General features: G+C 39.8%; 1 protein-coding gene across 2 annotated transcripts in view; it reads left to right on the plus strand.

Annotated features, from left to right (window-relative positions):
- Window positions 1-1560: 1560 nt before the first annotated feature.
- Window positions 1561-16232, plus strand: part of VPS50 (VPS50 subunit of EARP/GARPII complex) — a 99252-nt gene continuing 84580 nt past the window's right edge. For both annotated transcript variants that reach the window (XM_074897994.1, XM_074897995.1), the window contains exons 1-4: window positions 1561-1703; window positions 3957-4025; window positions 12538-12660; window positions 13259-13330. In XM_074897994.1, coding sequence (XP_074754095.1) covers window positions 1671-1703; window positions 3957-4025; window positions 12538-12660; window positions 13259-13330 — 297 coding nt within the window. In that variant the 5' untranslated portion in view covers window positions 1561-1670. The remainder of the gene's footprint in view (window positions 1704-3956; window positions 4026-12537; window positions 12661-13258; window positions 13331-16232) is intronic.

Genomic DNA, 16232 nt, shown 5'->3' on the forward strand with positions numbered 1-16232 from the left:
TGACATTTTAAATGCCCTATGTGAGCAAAGAAAATAAAAATAACAGATTAGAATAGTTATGTTTTTCAGGTAATCATGCCTCCTTATTTCCAGCATTTGGGTATGCTCCTGATGTCATTAAAATGTTGCAAGTTTTTACACCAAGTCACAAAAATGAAGTGGATGCTAAGGATGTGTATTATGTTTTCTGTAGAAATCTAGCTTGTGCTGGTTGTTAAATGGCATCTAAACTTAATGCAAATCAAACCTCACTCCCTTTTAATAAAAGCAACTGCATTAAAGCAACTTTATTTTCAGCAGTAACATTCCAAACACTTCTGAGTATTTCTGCAAATTTTAGTTAGTTTTATTATATGAGAAGTAACTTTATCATGTGCTAAACTTGTTAGAGGTTTTCCACAGAAATAATTACAGAGGATATTCCCAGTGGTAGCCAGAAGTAATAAATTCTTGCCAAAGAATGCAGGGAAGGCTCCACCCGTCCTGACATTCATCATCACTGTGCTGGTTCAAACTGAGAGCAGCACGCCTGCTTTTACCTGACCTATCCTGCAAGGATTTCCCAGCCAGCTGAGGGGCTAAATAATAATGGAATTAGGAAATGCATGCTAAACTGACCTATGTGCAGCCTCTAGTAACTCCAACAGGAAATACAATCCTTTCTGCAGATACTACTATGCCACTGTGAATGTGTTGGTAGCTTTACTATTGAATGTCAACTCCAGTTAAGCAAAGATTATTGGATACATTCTTCCTTTTCTTGTATTAAGACTTTAAAATGTATCAGTTCCTTGTGGTTTTTTTTGTTTTGTTTTGTTTTGTTTTGTTTTTTAGCTGATATCTATACAACTAAGCGCAGAGACATGCAAGTCTGTTTCAGTGATGCAAAACTGCATCATCCGTGAACAGGCCCAACACTTTTGTGCTTAACACCCAAAATAACCCAAGGCAAACAGCAAATCATCATTATTCAAGTCTCTTTTCTAGCTAGTCTGTCTCTTCCGACAGAGCCTCGTTTTGTCTTCTCAGATAATTGCTTTCGAAGCCTAAACAAGTGAACTTCAATGTTCAAATACTCAATAAACATCCCCAGAGAAACCCTCGGCCTGCTGGGCCACCAGTGCCAGAGGAGGCGTTCGTGGATATAAACGTATGGAGGGGCCAAGGCAGAGCGCGGGCTCTGGAGACGAGAGTCTACGAGCGCCTTCAAGCAGCAGAGGCTGCCAAACTGCGAGCTCCTTCCACCGCTCCGCAGGGGCACCGGAGGCACCTGCCCGAGCCTCTCCTCCGCCGCCACTTCCCCGGCGGAGGCGCCTCCCGCAGCCACCGCTTCCCCGGCCCGGCCCTGCCCGCCCCCCGCTCCCCCTCACGCCGTGCCCGGCCCGGCCGCCCCCGCCCCTCGCAGTGAGGAGCCGCCCCGGGGCTGCCAGCGCCAGCCATGCGCGCCGCGGCGGAAGGCGCCGCCCCGCCCGGTGCCCGCCCTCCCGGCCGTGCTGACGGGGGTTGTAGTTGGGCGGCGCCGCCCGAGGACTACCGGTCCCAGGGAGCAGTGGGCCGGCTCGGTCAGGTGGCGCCCAACATGGCTTCCCCGTACCCGCCGGGGCCGAAGCCCGCGGCCGTGCGGGACCGCTGAGCGCTCTCGGGGCGGCGGCGGTGGCGGCACCCCCATCATGCAGAAGATCAAGTCGCTGATGACCCGCCAGGTGAGCAGCTCGGGTTGGGAGGGCCGCGGGGTCCCGCCGCGGGGGTTCCCGGGCTCTCCCGGGGGGTGCCGTGCCTGGGCCCACGGCGAGGGGGGTGCCGGCGGCCGGGGCAGGCGTGTGCGGCCATGCCCGGGCATCCTGATGGGCCTGCGGGGCGCGGGCGTCGCCCTCAGCCCTGCTGTGGGGACAGGGAGGTCGTGGTGTGTCTTAGCTTGTGGAAGCATGCATCCAGCTTTTTTTTTTTTCCTCTTTAAATCAAGAAATGGAAGCATGAACAGGTGCCAGCACTTCGCTTGGGCGATAACAAATTGCTGTTAAAGATGTCACGGCTGGCCTGTATCAGTTTCCTTTTTCACGTATAATTTTGGCGTGCCGGGCCGTGGCACTGTAACGTGGCTTTGTCTGACAGCAAAAGCTTTTGATCAAAAGGGAGGCAAGGCTGTAGATGTGCCGGGGAACTATTTGGGTGGGTGCATACTGGATATGTGCTATAGTACTTAATGTGTTTGTTAGCTTATTTCCTCTTTACCAGTTGTCTCTGGGATTATGTCGATCTGGTCTACGTTTGGACCAGTGTTTCAAAGGGCGTGAGCCTTTTCAAAGGATTGTATTAGAAAATCATTCAAGTCATTCACATGTACAAAATATCTCTAAAATGAAACCTTTGTCTGTGTGTCTAAACTTGAGAACTTTAAAAATCACTTGAGTCACCCACATCAGATACTCTAGATAGTTATAGACAACGATGGGAAACTGAACTTTAGGGTTTTTTTTAAACTACACCCTCAGAGTTGTGATGCTTACGCAGGAGACAGGGCTTAAAAATGGACACCAGCATGGAAGCTGAATTTCCAAAATAATGTTCTGTTCCCCTTCAGTAATAGGGGTAAACAATCAGTTTTCAGCTTGACTAAGAGGAGTTGTGGCAAGCCTGCCCAGCGTGGAAATGCCTCGGTCAGAAAATGATGCAATTTAGGCAGTTTTCAGCCTTTGGAAGGATTAAGTCCCATCTAGCATTTGATAAGTGGCACTTTTTACTGCTTCTGAAGATAAGCTGCTAGTACTTGCAGATTTTTGAGAGGATGTGTGGAAGGTTTTATGTGAAGTGTGAGAAGCTGCAGCAGTTGCTTTGGTTGGTTGTTACCTGGAATTTCCAGTGTATAGGGGTGAGTCACCTTTGGTGGCCCTAACTGGAAGGGGAGGATATTTTGAAATGGTGTGCAAGGAAGTCTGAGAATCAAAACCAAAATGAAGAGGTTTTGCATCCTGGGAAGATGAAACAATTGCAATATGTAGTAGTTGCCACAAAAGTGATGAACTTGTAAAACATCAGTTTAAAAGGATAAATACAAACTTCTCTGTCATAAATTTAAATAGTAATTACATAGGTCCTTTTGTTTCAAAGAAAGTTTAGAGGTCTGAAAGGGGTTTGGAAACTGTTTAGGTACTATTAGCATCACCTGCAAGAGTAAGAGGGAGGCCTCCCTGAAACTCGTGGCTCATGTGAACGTGCTGAAGTCTCGAAGGGAGCTGGAGTTGGAACCACTTTGATTCACTTCTCTCTAGGGGAGCTGTCAGAAAATGTGCTAAGCAGTATGTGCTCTGGTATTGCTTCATAAAATTGTGAGTGTGCTGGATATTCAGCAAACGCATACTCAGCTGGTTAACTGATGCTTCCTGTACAAAGCTTCGATCTACTAGAGCATATTTATGTGGCTATATGTGTTTTACAGAGTAATAATTATATAAAACATCTAATGTGGATTATGCAGCATTTTCAGCTCAGTTATACATAAGGAAAACCAGTCCTAATAGTGTTATATGGTAAACACACAAATATGCTATCAAGCAAAAATAATACAATCTTGCTACAGAGTAGGTAGCACTTAACTTGAATTTGATTATCTGATTCCATTAAACCAGTTAGTTGATGGAATTTTTTGGACACATGCATTTTTAGATTTAAAATAACAGCTGGAAGGTGGAATGAGGATATAATTGAACTTCATGAAGGAAATGCTAATGAACTGTACTGAAAAGATACATATTGCAGCATGAAGTTGGAAATGTTCAAGTGTTTGAGGAGCATAATTTGTACACCAATAATCTTTCTTAAATGTTTATAGGATAAGGTCTTAGCCTTCCAGCCTTCTGTCAGTGTGATTTATTAAAGGACTTGTAGGTATACATTCAACACCAGATGACTTTGTGCAGTTTAATTGCAAGACACTGACTATTAAAATTCTTTTAAAGGGTCTAAGAAGTCCTCAGGAGAGTGTCCATGACCTCAGTCCTATTGAAAGCTTTCGGATTCCTAGTAAGGTACGATACACAGTCTCTCCACTCTCACTCTCTTAATTTTTAGTTTTTCATTTTACAGTTCTTTCTTTTTTTTTTTTTTTTTCTTTTTAACACCAAGTTTGCTGTTGTTCTTTTTGACAGTTCTATTTCTTGCTGAAAATCTTTCGAAATATTTCAATGAAAGAGTTAAGAGCTGTGAGGCAAAACAGTTCACTGACTCAGAATGAACTTGCATTACAATGTCTTGTCTTTCTTGGAACTTTTGAGTTGTTACCTAGGTTTTCTGCTGGAATGAATTTAAAAAAATGAAGAAGGAAATAGAAAAGTGCTTCTTTTTTCTTTAATTTGGAAAGTAGTTATTATACAGCAAGCCTATATAGTTTATTAAAGTTTTTTGACTTTTTTGGGGTCTTACTACTTAAATAATGCCAGCTCACTCTTGTCTCACAAATCATGCTGAATAATCTGGGTGTGAGGGAACGATTGTCACAATATTTGACTGTTCCTTATACCCTGTTGATCTGAGTGCATGATTCACAAGACTTGCTGTGGGTGTTGTTATTTTTCCCTAAGTTGGACTTTGCATTTAACAAATGAGATATTTAAGTTACTGACTTGAATTTGGATGCCTTATTTTATGATACTTACCCCCCCCCCCCCCCAAAAAAAAAACCAACCAAAAAAACCCCTCTTGTGTTTCTTTGTCTCTATATAAATACTGTAATATGTTCTTGTGCTGAGACAGACCAGAAAAATCAGTGTTTCTGTATATTTAAAAAAAGAAAAGTAACATTCTCTGAATTGGTACATAATACTCTCTTAAACTGTGGTCAATATGTTAATTTCAAAGAGCAAAAAAGTTTTTGGCTGCAGCAATGTTGAAAGAATGGCCTCATCTCCACAGCTTAGATTTCAAAATTGCAGATTCCTGCCACCCACTGAGCATCCAGTTTCAAACTGTCTTTTTTGCCAAGTTGTCTCTCCAGGTACAAGTAGATGTAGGGTATCTTGGCTGGGTTTCCATTCTGTAATAGTTTGATGTTATGTGTCTGGTAAGCCTACGCTTTCTATCAATAACAAAGGGAAATCAAATACCTCTCAATAATTTGTATTTTTTTCATACATTTATGTCAAACATTTGTAATGTGAGAACATTATCTGCAGCTGTTCTGCAAACAGAATCTCACTGCAGTTATAAATTCTGTGCCTGAAAAGACAACATTGCATTGGCATTAGAACTTTTCGCCTATTTTTTTACGTTGGTAAAATTAGAATATTATTCTCTCCTGTGCCACAGAATAAAACTTTTATATTTTTAAGTCTTTTAATATGTTTTTTCCTTCCAAAATGTTTTAGGTGAGTAATTCTCAAAATAACTACTATATTCAGAATGTGCATTGTATATTCAGAATATGCATTCGGAATATACAGAGTATATTCAGAATATAGATTCTGAATTGCTTAGGTTAACTTACTTTCTCAACAAGCTGTGTTGAATGAAACTCTTGCCTGGTTATCTGATTATCTGGACAATGCTTTTTGTCATATGATTGAGTTTTAGGTAGTCTTGCTAGTTGGACTCTATGATCCTTATGGGTCCCTTCCAACTTGAGATACACTATGATTCTAAGAGAATGTTGAATAAAACTGCTGTGTTTTGATCAGTTTAACTCTTGGTTGTGGTCTCCAGTCATTTGTCACAGTAACTTCCAGTCATTTCTTTTAGAGGAAGGATTTATATTGTCATGCCTCCTTAGCTTTGCTAAAACTCTTATTGTAGGATTTTACTTTTCAAAGATGAGATATTGGATGAGGTACAGTAACATGTCTCCTGTCACTGTGAGCATAGACTCAGATGAGCTTTCTTGAAAACAGGAATTTTGAGGGCTGGGAAGGGGGAGATGTTGTCTGTGTTTGTAGTATGAATAACTGTCAAGGAGGTTAGGTTTCAGTACTGCACAGACGTTGAAAGTCATTGAGCTTTTGGATATTGGCATTTGTTTTGAACTGAAGCTATATTCAATGCCATGGCAACGTACTGATGTTACAAATCACGATTGCATTCTAATACAGGATCAAGCAGCTTTGCTGGATATAAGGTAATGCCTCTCAATAATTGTATTATTGTGGCCAAGTTTGGTAAAGGGAATTCACTTCTGGATGCAGAAGTAAAGACTAAAGAAAAGATGCGTATTTTTAAAGGCAGTGAGCAGTGGGTGAATGCAGGCTGCTCTTTGAATGCATGTGTTGTTCTCTGCTGCCACATTTTTAATAACGGTTTTTGTTTATATCTTGAATATCAAAAGTGTCAAGCTCACCAGCCAAATACTGTTTTGATGATAGAATGGTTATGATGCTGTACTTTCATCATCACACCTCCACATTCAAAGTGGTATATCCAGATCGATTTAGTACAAGTGTTACTGAAAGTTTCAAAAGCTGAGTTAAAGCTGTAGAGAGGTTTACAGAATGAAAGGCTGCAGAGCCAGCATGAATTACTGGAAAGGGCACAAGCCATTGATAGATAATTCTAACTCTAGGGACTAAACCATGTTTTTGAAATGGGGGACTGTCACACTAGTGTGGAGGTTAAATGGGAAATATGGAGCGTAGGAAGAAGAATATGCTGACACTGCATATCCTGAGGGGAAAACCAGCAAAATTCTCTTGGGTATTGATATCTGAAAGTTGTGGATTTGGTGACTGGTGGCATGCTGGTAATCATATTAAAGTGATGACTGTGCTCCTCAAATTTTTATTTTTAAAACAATGAAATGATTTGGTACCTCAATATTTTACTGAATAGCTCCAGGAGTATGCACTCACATTAACCAGTGCTTGGATAAGTTCTGCAACTCTCTTGAAAGATTTCAATTTGCTTCCATCATAGGAAGGTAAACCAGCTAACTCTCTTTATGTTGTAATACAGACTCATACTGCCAGCTCGGTCACACAGAGAAATAAGTGTGTAATAGTTTACGTCTGTGATGTAGTCTGTAGATAAGGCAAATCTGTACTGCAAGGCCAGATTTTTAGAAGAGAAAGTTGTCTGCAGAGGGGCTTCATATCTTTTTTGATTGAGATACCTTACTTACCTGTGTGCCCTGATCATCCTGGGGAACTGGAACTTTTTTGAACCATTCTGTTAGTCAGCTTTGTTGTTTCCCAATATGATAAGTTTTGTTTATTAGATTTTATCACAAAAGGGTGAGATAGGTATTTTGTACACTTGAATTCAAGTCTGTGGGGTTAATAATGAGTTGTCTTTGAATTAGGTTATGCTTATCTTGATGATAATCAGCTCATATGCAGTATACAAATATTAGCTGACTTTGTGGCTTATAGTGGTAAACAACTGAAAGTTGTTTATTTCTTAATGCTTTTCCTATAGATAGAGAAGTGTGGCTTTCTTAGTCTGTGTGGGTTGCTATTTCCGCAACAGTAGCTGAGTGCTTTCCAGGAGTCCACTAAGCTGTGGTGTGACCAGTATCTGTTCTATGGATCAGGCTTTGTTGTTCTCTCCACCAGGAGAATTGTTTTCACAGTATGTTTGTTTTGCTAGAGTGGGGGCTTTTTAATAAATACTATGTATACATATGGAAGAAGAGAAGATCAAAAGAAGGTTCTGTGCATTTCATGTGACAGACAAAGGAATACTGCAAATTTCCCTGTGGGACTGCCTTCCCTAGCTGTGGATTAGCTGGGGACAAAAAAAGGGGAAAAAAAAAAAAAAAAGTTTTGAAGTGAGTTTGTAGATATAGTTATACATACATGAGGAGATATAAAAAGATATATTTATATGTTATACATATTTATGAATTTTTTATAATTATTTATTTCGTGGTGGTAGGATGTTGCGGTGTACCTGCTGATTGAATCTGTTGAGCAGGGCGCTCATCATAGTATTTAGGATTAGCTTTTAAGGTAGGTGTTATCCACATTCAGAATGGAGGGATATTAATCAACAGTGTGGTTTTGGCTCATGACAAAGGGAGGGAGGCTGTGTCCAAATGAGTACAGCGCAGACTTGGCCCCTGGCATTCTCTGTGTAGAGGTGCATAGGCTATTGATGACCTTCAGCTGCTAATTAGATTAGAAACTTTTTAGATTTTCTTTTTTTTCCTCTGAGTAGTATCAGTTAGCTTTTTTCAGTGTCTGCTTCCTGAGTGTTTTGGTTGATACTGGCTGGAATCCAGAAGGTGTTTGCTTCAACTTTCTACCAGTAATGCTTCATTCAACAGAGCAATATTGGGTTTGGTGTTACAGGCAGCGTGGAATATAAGGACAGTGGGAGCGTGACAAACTGGGAAATAGCTGATGGGTCATCTAAAACTTGTTGAACTGCATTTCAGATGATTTTGCAATGAAATGACTCTTCTGAAATATATTTGAGGGAATTGCCACAGGCTTCTAGACCTGTAAACTTCTATTTTATAGAACAGGAAGGCAAAATGATGTGAAAAGTGTGTAGACGCAATCTCTGTGTTTTATTTTGCAATGCCTTCTTCAAGTATGCAAATCTGTCAGATAGTTTGCTGCTTTTTTTTTTTCTCCCCCCTCTTTTTCTTTCTCTCCCCAGAAACTGTCTTTCCTTGATCTATTTAGGTGGCATTGCAAAAGAGAGACCTGCTGCTTAGGATTGCACTAATTGTAACCTGAAAGGCAGTATGTTTGTCAGGATAAATTGTATTTCCATGAAAGTATGATCCAGCGTACTGGCAAAAAAAGCCTGCACATTTGGCAGCATAAGTGATGCAAATTTTATGTAGGAGATGAAGTTTCTCACTGAAAACTTTGGAAAAATGAGGAGCCCCTGAAACAGCATCTTAGATGACTGTGTTGGCCTGTTACTGCTTGGAGAGTTCCTACTGTTGAACATATGTATTAACCCGAGCAGGTGGGTTGAAATGAATACTGTGGCGTCCACCTTGCTAGTGCGCTGCTCTTCCTGATCTCCTGTGTATCTGAGCGATTCAGTTTAACAATGGTGAAGTACTCTGCATGATTACCATTATATGATTCCCTCTGTCCCAACTTTTCTATTCAGAATAGCACTTGTAATTGCTGAATTTACATAAAATCTACTGTCAAGTGTGTTTTAATGTTGACTTTTTTTTTTTTAAAGGCAGGTATTTAAGTGGCAATAGTTAGAAAAGTTTTGAGGTGGAAAAGGGTCTTGAGGGATTTAATAGAGGTTTTCTCTCAGCCTCTGCTAAGTGTGTAAGTATGAGCTTCACAGTGCTAAATCTGGCCTTCCCTGAGGCCCCTGAAAATATGGACTTCATATGTATATAGTAAAATGTTATATAGAAAATAGAATATCAGCAAATAAACTTTAGCCAAGGATGTTTCTTCCTTCGGTGGTGAGTGAATAGATTGGACTGGAGCATGTTAGTTATTTGAAACTAGTGGAGCATGATGGACTGGAGCTGCAGTTAGTCACGGCATAAAGTCTGGTGGCAGGCAGCGTAGTTTATATGGGAGCATAAGTTTATCCTGAAGAGATGTTCTCACTAGTTTTTCTAGAAACAATGAACAAGATAAAGAAAAACCCTGTCCATTTAATAAATATTTACCTAGGTAGTGTTTTGGCAAGAAACACTGAGATGATTGATCTTTCTGAGACAGATAAAATGATTTCTTAGTAATTTTCCTAGCCACATCATTTATTTTTGTGCTGAAAACTGTGGTCTTCTACAAAGACAAAAAGGTCATTGATTAGGTTTCATTGAAATGCTAATATTAAAAAGAGCGCTCCCAATTTATTATCACTTGACTCTAAATCCAGAATATGTATCCACAATGGCTTTCTTAAACCATTTTCAGGGGATGTCAATCACCGCTGACCACTAACGTAAAATTTTCAGTAATACAACAAGATACCAGTAGTCTAGAAATTCAAATGATCCTAAATAATTATTCTTGGCTTTAGTTTTTCTTTGTTTTTCTTTAAACAAACAACCGTGCAGGAACTTGTAGCCAAACATAAGATGATAAATTAAATTATTCCATTTGAAATGGTTCAGTGAACAAATTAAGCTAACCCCATTGCCTGTCTTGGATAATTTTTAATTTTAGATTCGTATGGCTAAAACTCAATGTACTGTATGATGTTAAGCTAATTTATAGAGGGATGTGCAGCTTAAAGCTGCCATTTGTTACAGAGTCTAGAGAGAAATAATTTTTTGTTTGTTGTTCTAAAGGAATACATATGGTTAGATAATAGTCATCGCTTTATAAATTAAATTATTGCAAGAGCAGTAGACCATTGAATCTGAATGTGTGCGTCCTCTGCCAATCTATGTACCCTCAGGTGATGGAAACTTTAGATTAAAAAGCTGCAAAAGCCTCCAAGGGGGCTATTTTTCAAGAATGTTTTTGTTCTCGTCCCTCGTAACCCGCCTTCCTCTGCAGCTTCTCATGCTCTTAGTAAAGCTGAAACCTGAGGTGGGAAGGTGTTGCTGCCAGGTGAACTGGGTGGCTGGAGCTTCACGAAGGGACGGGTCTGCCTGCATGGAGTCCTCCTGCTTGTCTCTTCCGTGCCGGCCCGGTGCCGCAGGCTCTTCCCTGCCGCCTTCCTCCGAGCTTTTCCTGCTGGTATCAGCCGTCGGCTGTCAGTGCCCCGTAGCTGACCCTTTGCCTTTGAGCAAGGTGCTGTTGTGTCTTGTGGCCTGGCCGCCGAGAGCAGGACTGTGCCCAAAACCCATTTTTGAGAGTTTGTCTGAAGAATAGTGTCGGGTTTGCTTTGTTATTGATTGTTGTTATATTGTTATTTATGTGCATTATTCCCCTATTTCTGCCACGTCTGTTGGCGCGCTGACTTTGTCGATGCCTTCCCCCGCGCAGCCTCCGGCCGGGTGCAGTCGGGGGGCAGGTGCCGCGTTCCCCCCGCGGTGCGTCGCGGGGTTTCTCTGTCTCGCCGCACCTCAGCTCTCTGCCGGCGGGAACCGCTGGTGGCCACGACCAGCAGAGGCGCTTTCAGACGGTCTCTCTGCAGAGATGTGAGGCGCTTGGGCCCTCACGGGAGAGGCAAAGGGGGCGCCTCGATGCCTTTTCTCGGGGTGACGCTCTGGTCCAGCTCGGCTCGAAGCCGCCTTCCCGCCGCGGGTTCGCCCGCGCTCCAGCGGGTGGCGCCCGAGCACCGCGCCCGGGCGGGGCCGCGCCCCGTCCGCCCTCTCCGTTGGTCCGGGTCGGGCCCACTCGTGTCACCGAGGGGACGCGACATCCGGTTGAAATCCGTTTTTCTCTCAGTTAGAGCCATCGCCTTTTGGTCGCGCCCCACCCTTTATTTCTCTTGTTTTTTCCTGTGGAGGTATTTTATAGGAGCAGCAGCTATTTCGGATGTTCTTCCCAAACTGTACACTCGTCACCCCTTGGCTGCCTCGAATTGTGTAGAGAAGCAGCACCTTGTGTTGTACTTAAAATGTCGCTTTGCCTGATGTGTACACATGGACCTTATTTCAATCGATGTACGAATTAAGCAATTTAGTGGTCGCTTAGTCAGTTAATCTAAAATCTGATCTCTCTTGCCAGTGAAATAAGCCCTTGACCTCCTGGTGATTAAAATACCAGTACCATGTCTCCTATCATGACTCAGCGTTGCTGGGAGATTTGGGGTCTTTATGGGACACTTCAGTCCACTGGATCGGATTAAATTCCAATATTGAGCAATTTGATCCATTTTGTCTCAATTTTTGGTGAAAGAATATCCTGGCACTTACCCCATTTGAGTCTGATCAAGGATTTTCATTCCTTCGGTGGGAGCAGTCTCCAGGAGAGAGCTAGTATTGGTTAAAATGTTCAGTATGGGAGGAGAAGAGGAGGCTCAGTCCTTGGTGTGTTGTGACCAGTGGAAACATCTGGGTTGTTGAAAGACATTTCAGGGGGAGATCATGACATCAAGGAGGGGGTGCTTGCCTCTTGAATATTAGCTTTCAGAAAGCTGACAGTGCATCTCTGCTTAGATCACACAACTAGTCAGAGAAAAATCTGAAATCTGTTAATTTTGTGCAAAGAAGGTGCATCTATTCTGGTTTTGCCTGTAAAAAATTAAAGTGTTTAATAGCATGACTTTAATAAAAGTGAATTCTGAAGGCTGAATTGAAAAGTTATGTGTTTGCACTAACACTGTCTACCTTACATTTACAAAGGTGGTTTTAGTTAGAAAAAGCCAGGTTTTGTTTGTTACGTTCTTGTGGGTTTTTTTTCTTCTGGAGAAATTCTGCTAATTTATGAGAATTTTTAAACTTCAGGAGGAAAAAACTGTGGACTCAACATGCATTTGTGTCATACATGTATTGTTGAAGACATGTTTATCTGCAACCCTGAAGTCTGCACTATGTTCTTCAATAATTTTTAAATATCTTTTTGTTTGTAATGGGAAGAACAAGGTGCAATGTACTTATCTTTCTGTTCCTTACCATTTCTTGTACTAATGTTGTAAATGGCTTTTGAAAAACATTTGTTTTGGTAAAACATTGTTCTTGTTAGGATATGATATTACATCATGGAAATCCTTTTTTGTTTTGTGAAGGAGGACCTGAGAGAACTACGTGAAGAGCCAACTGATCCTCAAGCTCAGCAAGAAATAATTAACAGCATTGAAGAAGTTTATTTTTCCAATGATTCCTTTGATATTGTGAAGTATGAGTTAGAGGTAAGCTGTCGTCTTAAAAGGGAAGACAGTAATGTAACAAAAAATGACGGTCAAATGTACACTTGTTTCAATGAACTATTTTTCATTTTGTTTCTTATGTCTTGCATTAACACTGTACCCTCCCATCTCATCTTGCGCTTGTGTGGAGATCCTAACAGACAGTATTGGTATGGAGTCTCTTCTTTTAACGTGGTATAATTAATATCAATTGTGCTACAGGCACTTCATAATTTAAACTATGGTGAAAAAGCCAAAATAGTTGGAGGGAAAAAAAAAATCCATTCTGTATTTTGGGTATTTTTTTTAGCAAGCTGACATAATGATTTCAATGATTAGACAGGTTTTGTGTATGCATATATGGCTTAAAATAAGGTAACTTTGAGGTAATTATATTATGTGATGTAATTATCATAATACATTGTTTATTTTAACACTGATTTATTTCAGTATCCATCATTCGAAACAATGGATTAATTCTACAAATTAGATTGCAGAAGCAATAACGTTTCTTTAATGGAATGGCTTGGTTAGTTAATACTGCAAGTATATTTAACATCCTTTAATTTCTTACTGAATTTAATTTGTTGTTTACATGCAGAGGCTTCCTCCAGTGCTTAGTCTTCAAGAACTGGAAGAGTACAGAGACAAGTTAAAACAACAGCAAGCTGCTGTAAGTAAAGTAGTTTCTACCATCAGCAACTTATTCTATTGTCTCTAAGTCTAGCCAGAAGTGTAACCGAAAATGTTTTGATTTTTTTAAACATGTTAGATGTTAAGCATTTTTTTGTTAATATTGTGTTGTCTGCTTTCATAGTGGAAAATCATATCAGTAAATCATATAATCTATGAAATCATGGAAGTAAATCTTGATGATAAGTATAGTAACAAGGAGTGAATGTGCTATTTCTTTAGAAACTTGATTTCCTGAATGTGCAGCTTTTCCTATGTATTTCAAGAAAAGTAACATTCAGCTCAGTGTTGAATAGTGCAGTAGTATCTCTTTTTTGAGGGATTTCTGACAATGTAAAACATAAAATGTTTTAAAAATTCTTTCTTTAGATTTGATGTTTTCTCTTACTTTTCATTTGCCAATTTGTTAATTGTCCAAAGGCTTCCTAGTGAGTACTGTACAGAATTATTACATAATAAAAGAAATGAAATGTAACAATGAACATTAATTATAATTTACAAGGGGAAATCAGGGTTGCAGCTTCTGAAAGGTACTTGTTACATTTCAAGCTTTTTTTTTTTAAATATTCATACATTGATTCATTGCTCTTTTAAACATGAATAATATGGTACAGGAAATGAATGTATTAACTGTAGCATTTGGAGAGTATCTGCGAGTAAAATAACAGTAATAATCCTAATTCATGTCTTTGAAATGAATGAAATGTACAGAAGGAGAATATTGGATCATTAACAATACATAGAGAACAAGTTCCTTCTGCCTAAGACTGCTTTTCCCAGAATCACAGAATCATCTAGGTTGGAAAAGACCTTGAAGATCATCTAGTCCAACAATTGAATAAACCTGTGAAATTTTGTAAAGTATTAGAAGTTGAGCAAATGAACATTCCATTTCTCATTAAGAGGTATAAGGAAAGAAATTGAAAGTGGGTGGTGGTTTTGGGGGTTGTGTTGTGTATTTTTGTTTTTTTTAAAGTTTAAGAGGACATTTGATGGTTATTGAGATATGCTGAATAATCCTAATACGTGTTATCAGTGTCTTGGGCATTCTACCTGCACGATGGGAACTGGCTGCAGCTAGAGGGATAGTTTCAGTGCAAGGCTGCTAATGAATGGTAGGGATGAGAACTGAACAGGAGGTTTCAGGTAAATATGGCTCAGATATGTTTTTATTTTAAAAAACAAACAAAAACTCTCAAAGTCAAAACTTTTGACAAGAAACATGTGTCCAATTCTTCCCCTACCATCCTCCCCAGTCAGGATTGGGCTTTTCTTGTGTCTTCTTCAATCTAGTCTAAATGTGATTCTGCTATAGAAAGGATTTGTTGGGTTTGTTTTCCTCCTCAGGCATGTGCCAAGTTGCTAAAATTTCTTGTATGCTTATGTCATATCCTTGTGTCATATTTCCAGGTGGAGTGTGAGAGACTGCTACATTTTTTCTTCTCCAATCTCAATTATTGTCCATTTATCTTGTGATATGTCATTTAGATTACTTTGTGTTTTAAAGGACATTAGTGTCCTTCATGGAAGACTGTACTGCAGAATGTTGTACATTGTTAGTTCAGTCCTAAAGATATTTTATTGCTGATTGTGAATAGATCATTAGATAGAGGACTCCAGAAGTCTGACAGATCACACAATACCACTGCTTTAGAAAAAGAATAAATAACTGCCTTTTTCACCTCAGTGCCTGTATCTATACCGGGTATAGGAATTTACAGTAGTGGTTTAATTCCAACTTCTAAATTTCTGTAACACAAAGTTCTCAAATGACTGTGAATTTTAAGTAACAGAGCTTAGATCTTCCACTTCTCACTGATTGTTACCATCTGCTTTGGCACAGCTGATCTTGGTCATGCCTTTGTTTTCGGGGTCACTATGTATTTTCTGTAGTTTTTCTATTAGAGTCTTCCATTTCTTTATATGGATTCCAACTCATTCAAGACTTCTTTAATATGTGTATCGTAGTATCTTTAATTTTTCTAACGATCTTGGTACAGACAATTTGAATTAGGCTTTTTAGCTGTGTTTCTGTTTGACTTCATTTTAATTAGTAGACTGATACCCTCAGCTGTATCTTTTTTTCTTCAGGAGATGAAATATTTTTTCCTGATGTGATTAGGAAAGAGAAATTTGTTTTTGGAGAAAATTGTTGATTCTCAACGATTGTTGTTGTTTGTATACTTTGATAACTGCAGCCACTTTCATTGCTAGCAATTGCAATTCTGGATTCCAAAAGTTAAGAATCAGTGCAATTGTATGGATGAGACCAAAAGGGGTGGGACAATTTGGAAATGAATGGAAGTAACCTGGGATAATATTGCTCATCCAAAAGAAAGGAAAGAGAATAGCTTGGAAGCTCAGAAAAGTGTTATCACTAAATTCAGGGGAAAAAAAATCTGGGTGTGACAGATGCTTGACAATATTGGGATTGTTATTAATCAAGACTGAGAACTTGCAAAACAAAAAAAAGCAGTATAAAAACTGAAATGCATCTTTTATTTGTGCGTACTGCTTGATGAATCCCTTTAACAGTGAAGAATCAAACCAGTAGATTTGTACTAGGGCAATGCATGACTAGCAGGGGTATTCCTGTCCTAAAGTTTTTATAGGTATGGGGCTAGTGGGAAGAAGGTTGGAAAAGGGAGTTAAAAATTTCACAGCATATACACTGTGTAGTGAACAAAACTTCTTTAGAGCCCCAAGATCATATAGGCTTGTGTAGCGTTTGGCCTGATAATATCCTTTCCTGCCCAACCCCAGGTCTGGAGTGGTTCTTTTGCTCCTGCAGAAGAGAACTTTATTATCTATAGAACAGTAAGAGGTTTTAAAATAATTTTATGATTCTGGCTGTTTTTTTAATATGGAAGGAGGAAAGCATA

The sequence above is a fragment of the Athene noctua genome, chromosome 2 (genome assembly GCF_965140245.1).
Source record: "Athene noctua chromosome 2, bAthNoc1.hap1.1, whole genome shotgun sequence".
Classification (NCBI taxonomy): domain Eukaryota; kingdom Metazoa; phylum Chordata; class Aves; order Strigiformes; family Strigidae; genus Athene; species Athene noctua.